The 12,450-nt window shown below is 40.3% G+C and overlaps 1 protein-coding gene across 1 annotated transcript in view; it reads left to right on the forward strand.

Annotated features, from left to right (window-relative positions):
* Positions 1-12,450, forward strand: part of LOC145396145 (sodium-dependent multivitamin transporter-like) — an 88,875-nt gene that overhangs the window by 24,731 nt on the left and 51,694 nt on the right. Inside the window, exons 4-6 of the mRNA XM_080269588.1 lie at positions 3,578-3,686; positions 3,733-3,973; positions 7,421-7,550. Coding sequence (XP_080125714.1) covers positions 3,578-3,686; positions 3,733-3,973; positions 7,421-7,550 — 480 coding nt within the window. The remainder of the gene's footprint in view (positions 1-3,577; positions 3,687-3,732; positions 3,974-7,420; positions 7,551-12,450) is intronic.

Here is a 12,450-nt window from a genome sequence, read left to right on the forward strand (position 1 = left end):
TGTCTGTCTATTACTGTCGGTGAGTGTATATTCAAATACACCCTGCTTTTGTCCTGCAATATTGATGGCCATGCATTCACGTGGTTTAAAAATGAGACATGCGGATTTACAGAAGTAAGTGATGGAACGCATCTTCAGCTTTCCTACCCAACGCGACACGAAAATTGGCATCGGCCTCTGCACCACTCTCAACTTCCATCATACACTGTACTGGTGTGGAAATTGTGATCTCCTTGCTGGTAGAAGACTGGAGTTCACTGCTGCTTCTGGTGGTCGGTCTGGTCTTGAATAAATGTAAAATAATATCGCCCTGTAGGTCAAAGTCATTAGAGTCGTGGCAGCGCCGGAGGCTAAAGTCTGGTCCGGAGAAAGGTGTGAAGTGTCAGTTGGTGGGCGTGTTAAGTTTTTCCTTCCATAAATTATTAGCATGGCCGTATATCTCACTTCACGTCGTAGCTGTTTTGTGTTACATCTATCAAAGATGTGGTACACATTCAACACCACATCCACCACAGCCTCACATGGAGACAGTAGTATATTAAGAACAACTGGAAAGAGAGGTTAGATTGGAGATTTTTTTTTTTCTTCCACGGTGATACTCCTACTTCTCCATGACGAACTGCACTAACTTTATTGGCTCTTCACTATTTACTTCATTTTTGTAAGACATGAGGAGCACCTCAACCTCGGTGTCGTTCAATTTCTCCTTGCAAAACAAACCATTTCCTTCCTTATTCCTGGCACTGAGGGAAAGCCGTGGAATTAGTGTACGCACTCCAGCTGCACATTAGATCATATAGCATTCATTCATTTCCGGTGTTAACTTCATATAAACATCACCATGTTGAAGACTGCCGTTTTGTCCGTGTACTTTTGCAAGAATATGTACGTTCAAACTGTTGCCTTTGCGCCATCGGTTATCTCGATCAGTCATGACGAAAGGTGTTCTGAAGTATCAGTTCTTTTTTGGTCAGTCAGTTGCTGCAGAGACTTGGTGTTCGGAGGGAAAAAACACCAGCTTATTCAGATCATGCACCTCTTGGTGATGGCTGGTGGATATCATAGAGCACTATCCAGCAGCAGCTGCAATTTATCGACTATATATTTTTCTTTTTTATATAATAATGCAAGAGAAGAATTAAGTTTGATATACGAGTATGCAGTTCCGTATCGTAGCCGGTATCACTCAGGGCTAACGGTTGGACCTCCAAACAACACGGAACTGTCCCATCATAATACCTCCGGATACGCAGTGCTAACAGCTGGTAAACGATGAGAGGTTTTTACATCTTCGCCATCAGTACTTTTCCCCCTGCTTGAGGGTGAAATGATCATTTATTACCTTGAATATGAGCACGGTCTTCTCTTTGGCGACAGAGACAGGAAGTTTTTTTTTTTTTTTTTTGAATAACGAAAATTTCTTTTGAACTATACGCCTTTTCTTTGGTGGTATAATTTCAGTCTGCTAAAAGTCCTCCTGCTGCCTCAGTATCTGCAATAACTGCCTCCCTCATATTCCAGCCTCCAGTTACTGGGAGACTGGCTCACTTTCAAAAATGGTTAAACAATTTATGTCTGGCAGACACCTGTGTGGTGTTTGTGGTAGGTCTATTCTGTTATCCAGGAGTATAGAACCTTTTCCATTCTTTCTACTTCATTGTCTCTGAACTGTGTCATCTACGTTGTTGATGGAAATATGGCAGATCCAGCCATTTTATTGATCTTGGCGCTGCTTTTCACAGTGAAATGTATAGTCGATGGTGCCAGGTCATGTTTTGTCTCAGTTCCTGCACTGTATTTTTTTCAACGTGTCTCTTTTTCTCTCATATCTCTTTTACATTAGAATATTGGGCAACAACCCTCATTCACCCTTCTTCATCTGTTGGTTTTATACTCTCCTTTAAAGAATTTTTGGAGATCATCAGCCAAACCTTATAATCATATTTAGTGAAATGTAGCAACAAGAATCTGGACAGTTTACCTGCTTTTGCGAATAGGAGTGGAAACATTCACCTTTTTGAGTGCTAGAGATTTTCATGAGTTGACCATCTTACATTCCATGTTGGCAGTCATTAATTATATAGTGTCATCGCCAGTATGACTGCAACACAAAACCTCTCTGCAGTCGTTGCAGGAGATTACAATGCAGGAAGCTTGGTGGGCACTGCCAATGATTAACCATGAGACTGCACGACACGGTTACAGAGCGGACGAACACACAAAAACGCTATTTTTAGTAATGGAATACTCTGTGCTTGAGGGCGATTTAATTTTTTTTGTTCACTCACGTGTTTGTGTGTATGGATAGCAAAAGTGGACTGCATAAAATAAATTGCATACAAGTATCTATACTTATTTCAGATATGAAGAGAGCGCGCAGTACTGCAGTGTAATCCGATTGTTCCGTATCTGGCAAGAACACCGATAAGTTTGCTGCCCATGGGTGTACGTGTTTAGCCATCTAACCTATAAAAATGATTAAATATTGGTAGTTCTTGGTGATGTAACCTGACTTAGCACATTAGATATTTTGTCCCATAGCCACTTTCCAACTGTGTACAGTTCAGGGAAGTATTATCGATCCTCCTTTTAGCTGATCAGTTATTAATCTCTTATATAATGCTCCCAAATGTGTACTGTGCTTTGATGATCCCATCACCTGGTTTCGATGGGCATTGCCCGCCTTCTCGATATTTCGCGTACGGAAGTGAACTGAAAATTAAGTCTACAGCTTTACAGCTGCAAAGGTTATCAACTCGCTCTTAACTGAACACTTACGAAACTCTTACACTTGACTTTGAAGAATTTGTTGAGTTCCAAAAATTGAAATACTGGGGTTCGATAGTCGTTGGTCACTGCATTCTTATTTATCATAATGAAGTGACAGCCTAATGTCTGGAAGTGTTCATAACCGGCGCTGGAAGCATTATAGCATGGTACAATGTATTTTGTGAGACAAGATCCTGTTTTACTCTGGATATATATATATATATTTTTTATTGAGAGGTGGATATAGTCATATATTTTAAATCATGTGAAGACATTGAGGCTAGTAAACAAACCACAACTGACATTAGTGTCATCAGCCCATATCAACTTTATGTAACATTTTCAGTATCACAAAAGCAATATTCACCTTATTTGGTTATTAGGTTTACTGTGATGGAAACGTAGAAGTACATGGCTTTCTTGATTTGATTATACTTCGTTATGCTAGGTTTGTGTACTGTTAATAATAATTTCGCGTAGATACACTTGATAATTACCAGATTCCTGACGATTTTATTTGGACTGGGACAAATTATTCAGTCTTTATATACCCATTCACTTTCAGAGCCTTCTCTTAAGATGGGGAGAATCGTCTGGTAGCAGCTAGGACGTTGTTATTTTTGTGGCCTCAGGCTCAACCTAACATGAACCCGGTGGACTGTACTGTAGGCTAAAGCTAGTCTGCTCGTGCAGTCCACCATCCTCGTTTTGGGGTCCAGAAAGGTAGCTGAGGGACGTACGATCAAAGACAAAAGTCGTGTCCCGATTATGTTCGAATATTAAATGTAACACGTAAACATTATGACAGCTCAACCACAGCTACATATTCGTGGCTTATGACGCGAAACAGAACGCACCAAAGCCTGAGTCAGCAGATGTTTTCACCAAATATTATGAAGCGACTTTTGTCTTTGCCTGTACGTATAACCAGGTGATTTCGTTGCTGAATCATATTTGTGCTAGGTTATGAAGGCGTTCCTCTTCAGCAGTGGAGTAAGAACAGACTACATAATTTCGTGATCATAGTGACAAAGTTACGGGTAGTACAGGGGGGCGTGCGGGGCGTGGTGTATACCGATGTTCTGCAAACCATCGTAATGGTGGGTGGAGTGCTGGCGCTGGTGGTGCTGTGTTGTGTGCAGCTGGGCGGACTGGGCCATGTGTGGGCAGTTGCAGGCCACGGTCAGCGTCTACAGTTCTTCAGGTTAGTAATGTTGTGTGTGACTTTATAGTATTTTTTTGACTGTGTGTGTGTGTGGTGTGTTAGAGTTTGTTTTCAAGAGTATTCCTGCGCCTAATCCTTCTATGCTACTCTACCTTTTGTAATCAGTTAATTATCTAGCCGCCAAATTCTCTTATTTTTCATATTCATGCCATGACAATATCTTACACACATACGTTAATGTGCCGTATCTCATACAGTCCGGGCTTACTTCACCAATTATTCCAGCTGGTATAGTCAATCCACCTTAACTTGGGAGGGCATTTTCGTTCTTTTGCAGCTTACGTCTTGGAGCTCAATGGCAGACCAGTATAAAACTGTGGGTCTACATCCTTATTTTCGTGAATAGAACCATGTCCATATTTTAATCTCTTACTACAGCCTGGCATCCAAGATGGAGAGATGGTAATTTAAAGCCAAATTAATGTGAACAAAACAATGCACCGTTCCAGTGTTGATGTCTTCTTACAGAACAACACTAAGATGGAACGATAGGAATTTTCCGAATCAAAATGAACACTCTGGCATCTAGTCTTAATGATTTCATATCTTAGCATTCAAGTTGGAGAGAGAGAACAGTATTTGTCGAAGATGAATGTCCTGTTATAGCTAACTTATTAAGATGGACAGATAACAGTTTTAGCGAAGGGTAAATTCTCGTAACAACTCTCTGGTCAAGAGAGAGAGAGAGTTGTAGGTTTTAGGCCAAGTAAATATTGATCGAGCATAATTTCTTAACGCCCATAACCCCACATTTACCTCCGTCACACGATCTGATATAAGGTTTTACCAGCGTTGCGAGTACTAATTATAACCATAGGTCACTCTAGTTAATTCATGCCCATGCACCATCAATATAATTTCATGCATTCCTTTTTCGCTTATACTAGATTTTTCATGTTCAAAATATACCAGTGTCTCTCTTACAGACGTTAATATGACACAAACATACCAGCATGCACTCTCCTTTTTCCCCCTTTCTTGATTTTCGCACCCATATTGTATCAATTTCTCAACCAGTACGTGAACGTGGTCACCATCATATCTCCCCTTTGACATTCTCTTCTCATCCCCAATACTTTGCGTTCTTAATAAGTGATACCAGTTTGAGGAGGGTTATGGTACACTGCACCTATAAGTTGTCTTCGTCCTAAAAGCTAAATCAGCTGCCGACTAGAGAAAATCGCTTCTCATCAGTTGCAAGAAAGAGTTGGAAACAAATTTAAGATGTGAAATAAGATGTGAAAAATTTTTACAATGATTCTTTGGTTAGACTTGGAGGTATGTAATTCCTGTCCGTGTAGCTAGTTGGCAAGCGTTTAGCAACATTTCACACACTCTGGTATTACTAACTCCTAAGGTCGAGGGTAGAGTAGTACAGTATCTGCTTCGCTCTGTCTTTACGAAAACCTTCCTCCCTCTCTTGTACAGCATGAACACCAGCCCGTACATCCGCCACACCTTCTGGTCCACCGTGGTTATGGGCTTCACCAACTCATTCACCCTATTTGCATTCTTCCAGCCCGTGCATCAACGTCTCATCTCCGTTCACTCACTCGCTGTTTCACAAAGGTACACTCATTTAGATACGATGGGAGAGAGTAAACACGAGTGATAAATTTCTCAAATACAGGACCATATTTTTCAGTACTTCTGTGTTCCTTAAGACGATATATTTACCTTAGGGAGCCAAATCGGGTGGTGCTGGGGTCAGTGAAGACTATCTGTCCCTCTCAGTATTTTATTACCTGAAGTTAAAACGAGCAGAAGGAATAGAAGAAAGAATAAAATGCAATACATATTGAGATTCAAGAGGTTCTTATTATTCGTTTTCCTTCCACCAATTTTATCCTCTTGTCATGAAGAATAAGTCATGTCGTCTCCTGTAACAGTCCCTCTAGTCAGACGACGTGTTCTTGTGGTAATATTCTCACAACTTACAATTATATTCATCGAAGGAGAGATGATTTGTAAGGAAGCGGTCAGTGAGAGCTATATCTAACACTCTTAGTTTAAAAACTGTTTCTTAAGCAGACTAAAAGAAAGTATCTGGAAGTGGCAAGAAATAAGTCAAGAAAACATAATCCGGCTGGAATAATTAATCCCTTCCATCTGAATATACAGTGACAACCAACAGTTCATTTGTCAAGGTATCAAGCTGAACAAGTTGGAGAGATAATAATAATAATAATAATAATAATAATAATAATAAATTTCCTATTTATTTATTGTGTAGCCACAATAAGGAAGCTTCAGCATAAGTATTTATAGTATATAAGGTATGGAATTTTGGCATCATAACCAGGTCTGTGACCTTTTAAACTAGTTCAAGGTCATTCATATTTGGAACATATACTGAGATTAACCTAAGGTAGCTTCTTGTGTAATATCAACAACATCTGAAGACAAAGGTGTGGAAGAAAGCATGGATTCATTTTACATATGTCCCAATAACTGGCTAACTGTATGCTTAACTGTAACCATACTGCTTTAGATAGTAAAAGAGACCACAACTATATTTCTGTAGAGTTGCAGCTTTACAGCTTTTGTGGCTTTCTCTAATTCGTGCGACAAAGAAAACACTGAGCAGATTTGAATTCTGTACTTTCCATTAGGCTAAATGGCACAATATTCAGCCAAAATTCTCAACAAACTTTTTTACCATAGGATAGTTAGCCAAATAGCTGTATCTCAGTTTGTGAGATATTTCAATTTTAAATATGAAATTCTTGCACCAAAAATGAGTATATGACCTTCAAAAACAAGTCAAGATCATTTATATTTGGCACAAGTACTTGGGTTACCCTAAGGTACCTTCCTGTATAATATCAACAAGACCTAAGCAAAATAATTGCAAAGAAGAAGAAGAATATACGAAACCAACAGGCTTCGGCATTGGTGTGGCGAAACTTAATAATAATAATAATAATAATAATAGTAATAATAATTATAATAATAATAAAACAGAGTAGGGAAAATGGTGGAATGGCATTATATAATGTGGATATACGAGGCTGCTGCTGGTGATAGCGATGATATTGATGATGGTGGTGGTGATGATGAGGATGAGTAGGATGTGGAGGCTGAAAGGGAGGAGAAGCAGAAAGATACTGACAGTGATATTTCTGATAAGGATTGTGATAAAGATCATTTCCATGATATGAAAATGATGTTGCAAACTATGATAATCGTGATTCAGAGGTTGATAATGATGATGATTCAGGTGTTGCTGTTACTGTTGTTGATGCTGCTGCCATGCTTCTCCTGATGATGATTACCATGATGATAATGATAATGATGATGTTAATGATGATGATGATTTAATTGTTGTTGTTATGATGATAATGATGATGATGCACGCTGAATTTCATATAATTGATGATACTGTCCATCACTGTGTTTCTAATAGCAACTCCTTACACATTCCAGAGTAGCATGGTCGTACCTCGGTGGGTTGATTTGTGTGTGGACACTGTTCTTCTTCTCGGGTCTTGTAGCCTATGCCACATACAGCCAGTGTGACCCTCTCAGTGCTGGCAAGATAATTATACCAGATCAGGTTCCGTATTATGCACATTCTGTTACTATATATTATTTTCCGCCTTTTTAAAAGACAGCTGATATATTAGAAAGCTTTCACTGACTAAGTACTCCTCATTTGCTCAATAATTTATTAAAATATTAGGTCTAGGAAGGTCAACTGCCCATAGCATTGTCGAATCACACGGGGAGATACGCTGTTTGGCCCGTTGGTTTCTTTTGGTCGATTTACTAAAGATAATTTAATTCTTCTTGTCCTGTCACTTCGTTGACTTATAGCTCATCATCTGAGCCTGAGAAAACCGATCGTTTGACTGGTAGATTTACGTTATTTTCTTTTGTGAAAACGCTGTTAAATGGGTCGTTCAGTATAGTTTCTGTCGTTTCATTATCATGAACATGACTGTATTCTGAATTAAGTAGATGGCCATAATTTACATTATTTTTTAATCCTTTCATAATGGCCAAGGTAGAGCTGCAAAGAAAGTGGTTGAGGAGACGAAGGGGAAGACAGGAGGAAGCAACTCCTGTGAGAAGAGTGGAGAAATTGCAAGATTGTGAGAAAATGACAGAGTATAAGAGCATAGTGGAAGAAAGACTGGGAAGGTATGAGCTAGAGCAGATGGAAGGGGTGGAAGACGTATGTAAGATATTCACGGAAGAGATAGGCGCAGTGTGTGAGGCGGTTTGTGGAGTGAGGAGGAGATGCAAGGGTGTGCAAGGGACAACATGGTGGAATGATGAGGTGAAACGAGCTGTGGAACAAAAGAAGAAGGCATATAGTGAATGGTTAGCGAGTAGAGGTAGGGGAGAAAATGAGAGAGAGAAGAGAGAGGTATATGTGAACAGAAGAGACTGGTGAAGGAGAGTAAAAAGAAAGTGGATGAGGAGTTTGGGAGGAATCTGAGTGTGAAATGGAGGGAGAGTAAGAAATTGTTTTGGAAGGAGGTAAAGAAAGTAAGGCAGTGTGAAAGGGGAAATAGTAGGGGAGTGAAAGATAGGAATAATAGATTGTTGGTGGAGAAGAGACAGAAACTGAGGAGATGGAAGGAGCACTTTGAGGATTTGTTGAATGTGGAGAGTGAGAGCAGTGCGAGTGGTTGAGGAATGGCTGGGAGAAGAAGAGATGAGAGGAGGGAGGAAGAGATCAGTAGGGCGGAAGTAGTGGAAGCGATGAAGAATGTTAAGTTGGGAAAGGCCCCAGGAATTGATGGAGTGTGTGGTGAAATTCTTAGGTATGGGGGTGAGATTGTTGTGGAGTGGATATGGAAGTTGTGTAGATTGGCTTGGGAAGAGGGAAGGGTTCCAGAGGACTGGAAATCAGGTATAATTGTTTCTTTATACAAAGGAAAAGGAAAGAAGTATGTGGTAACCATAGGGGTATTTGCCTACTTAGTGTGACTGGTAAAATATATGGTAGAATACTCATTGATAGGGTTAGGCATATGACAGAGGAGCTAGTTGGAGAAGAACAAGGGGAATTTAGGAAGGGAAAAGGGTGTGTAGATCAGATATTTTTTCTAAGATGTTTAATGGAGAAGTATCTAGAGAAGGGAAGGAAAGTGTATGCTGCCTTCATGGACTTGGAGAAAGCTTATGACAGAATAGATAGGCAAGGTATGTGGAAGGTATTAAGAATATATGGAGTGGAGGGGAAATTGTTGAGTGCTGTGAAGAGTATGTACGAGGGAGCTAGGGTTACGGTGGAAGTGTGAGTTCTTTGATCTCAATGTGGGACTGAAACAAGGTTGTGTGATGTCTCCATGGCTGTTTAATATATACATGGATGGGGTTGTAAAGGAGGTGCAGGGTAGGGCAGTAGATGTGGGGGTGGCTCTAATGAATGAGGGTGAGATTTGGAAGCTTCCGGTGTTGCTGTTTGCTGATGATACAGTACTGTTGAGTGAAGATGAATGGGAGTTGCAAGGTTTGGTGAATGAATTTGGGACAGTGTGTAGGAGGAGGAAGCTGAAAGTTAATGTAAACAAAAGTAAAGTTATGGTGTTTGAGTGGAATGAAGTCACAGAGTGTGCAGTGAGGTTGGATGGTGAGGATATGGAGAATGTGAGTGCATTCAAGTACTTGGGTAGTGTGATGAGTAAGGATGGAACTTTGGGGGATGAACTGCTTGAAAGGGTACAGCAGGAAAGGAAGGTCGTTGGTACACTGAAAGCAGTGATAAGAAATAGGGAGGTGAGTATGGAAGTTAAGAAGTCACTGCATGATAGTATTGTGATCCCTTGCCTGACGTATGGAAGCGAAGCATGGACCTTGCAAGAGGGGAACAAGTCAAGAGTGAGAGCAGTGGAAATGAGTTACTTGAGAGGAGCATGTGGAGTGACGTGGAGGGACAGGTTGACGAATGAAGAAGTGAAGGAACGCTGTGGGGTGGATGTGGATGTGGTTGAGAAAATTAGGAGAAATACACTGAGGTGGTTTGGACATGTGGAGAGAATGGAGAATGAAAGACTGACTAAGAGGGTGTATGTAGGTGAGGTGGAGGGAGGGAGAGGGAGAGGTAGACCGAGGATGAGGTGGAGGGATGGAGCTGAGAGGTACATGAGGGAGGGGTGGGTGAGTTGGGGGGAGGGTAATCAAATGGTGGGTGACAGAGCGACTTGGAGGCGTTTTGTCTGTGGCCACCCTTTGAGGGATTAGGGCGTCGGGCTATAGATAGATAGATAGATAATGGAAATGGCTCCTGGGGTTTGACTTTGCTTCGCGTGATTTTTTTTTTTTTTTTTTTTGCCCTATCGTTCCGTTTAGTTTTCCTAATTATTTAATTTTCTTGCATTGCCACTGTCGTTTCAAATATTCGGTATCAACATCGTGATTTCCTGTCAGTCCACATTTGTTGTATGCTTTTCTTCTACGACAATGATTTTAGCACCATGCCTTGACATCCAGATTGGCTTATTATTGCAACTATTTCTTCGCGTTATTCTCGGCATAGTTTTTCATTCGCCCGGCATCAGTTTATTAGTGCAAATCTTCCACATATCTTGGATGTTATCTATTTGAAATTAGTTAATCTGGTTAGTTTTGCGTCTCATATTGTTGACGGTGATTTTTATGAAGATAAGAACAAAGAGGCTGTTTGTAGTGATCTTGTAGTTTTTGTTAATTTCAGATGTGAAGATATAACTTTTTTATGTGAGAAAGAAGGAACGAAAGGCCGCGAGCCCGCAATTATTGTTCCTTCAAAAACAAAATACAAGAGAGAGCCAAATTCAAGATCCGATCATTTCGAGATGCCTGGACACACTGCGTTTGAAAAACTGGAGATCATAGGAAGCAGGAAATACAGACAGAGGGAGACAGTTCCAGAGTTGACCTGTTGCATAAATGAAGGACTGGGAGTAACGGTTAACTCTTGCATTAGAGAGCTGGACAGAAAAAGGATGAAAGTTTGCTGCTAGATAGGTGCTACACGCCCGTCGTAGAGGTGAAGGAATGCATGTAGACAGTTCAGAAGAGCAGTGACCATTGAAGTAACAATAGAAAAGAGATAAAGATGCAACAATGCGGCAAGGAAACAGAGGTTGAAGGGAGTCAGTAAGAGGAGGAGAGTTAATGAGACGAAAAGCCTTTGACTCCACCCTATTGAGAAGAGCTCTATGTGGGGAGCCTCTCCACACATGATAGCTATACTCCACACAGGGGCGGATAAAACCTCTGTATAGAATCAACAATTGTACAGGGATAAAGAAGGAACGGAGTCGGCTTAGCACACCTAATCTCTTGGAAGCAGATTTTACAATAGATGTAATATGATCTTTCCAAGATAAGTCCCGAGTATGTTCAAGGATGATGCAGGATTAAGCTGAATATTATTAAACATTAGTGGGTATACCTGTGGAAGATTTTGTCGGTTTGATAGGTGTAAAAACTGTCTTTGATGCTTTATAAACAACTAGATTATTTTTACCCCAGTCAGAGGTACGAGCCAAGTCAGACATTAGGTGTGCCATAGCCTCACCCCTTGTTTGCTGAAGTTGTTGCTGTTACTGTTACAAAAATTTACACCGCCATTGCACATACTGACGGACCAGTGTATGTTTTTAGGGCAAGGTCGAAGATATTATCACCACAGATTGGTGTATTCACTACCTAAGTTAAAAATGCATCATCTACCAGTTCTAACAACCTGCTTCCTTCTTTGTACACGAATCATTCCTATCGATCTTTTGGATCACTGAAATCTAAGATAATGCCGTACATGTTATTTATGGCTGAGATTTTCTCACCATACAATAAATTATTGTTATCCTCGTCTTTCTTTAGTGGTCTCTATACTATATGAGAGAAATTGTCTGTCTGAATACTTGGACGTGCAAGGAATGCTGTGCTTCAACAAAAGTTCACTGAAGTCTTCTATATGATTTTTTTTACGAATATCATAACAGCCCTGCCTGATTTATGCAGTCACATTATTTTTTTTTCTTCAAATTTTTGTAGCTGTACTTGTCCCATGAAGTGCTTGTCACAAGAGTTTATGTACGATTCTCTAATTAAAATTATGTCTGGATTCTCGGTGGAAGCATTAGTAATTAACAAATCTTAATTGCTTTGAAATCGTACTAATTCGGTTGGGGCGGCAATCATCCACTCACTCAGTGTAGTGGTTTTCTGTTTCGAGTAACTCTAAATTGAGTGTCAAGTTATATGATTTCTTGTAAACAAGGAAATCATAATACGCTGGGTGGTAACCTTATAACCAACCAATACGTGTTCCCTACGTGTCAGCAAGTGCTTTGCCAAGGGTTAGTGCCCCACCCACGAAAACTACTAACTGAAAAAAAAAAAACAAGAAGCCTCGCATCAGGACGAACCAGCAGGTGATGACCAAGGACCGAACAAAGGACATGGTGTGGATTGCAACATGAAATGTAAGGGGTGCGAATGATGAGGTGAAAGAC

Source organism: Coenobita brevimanus, chromosome 35 (genome assembly GCF_032717465.1).
Source record: "Coenobita brevimanus isolate Jiangsu-jjx chromosome 35, ASM3271746v2, whole genome shotgun sequence".
In the NCBI taxonomy this organism is placed as follows: domain Eukaryota; kingdom Metazoa; phylum Arthropoda; class Malacostraca; order Decapoda; family Coenobitidae; genus Coenobita; species Coenobita brevimanus.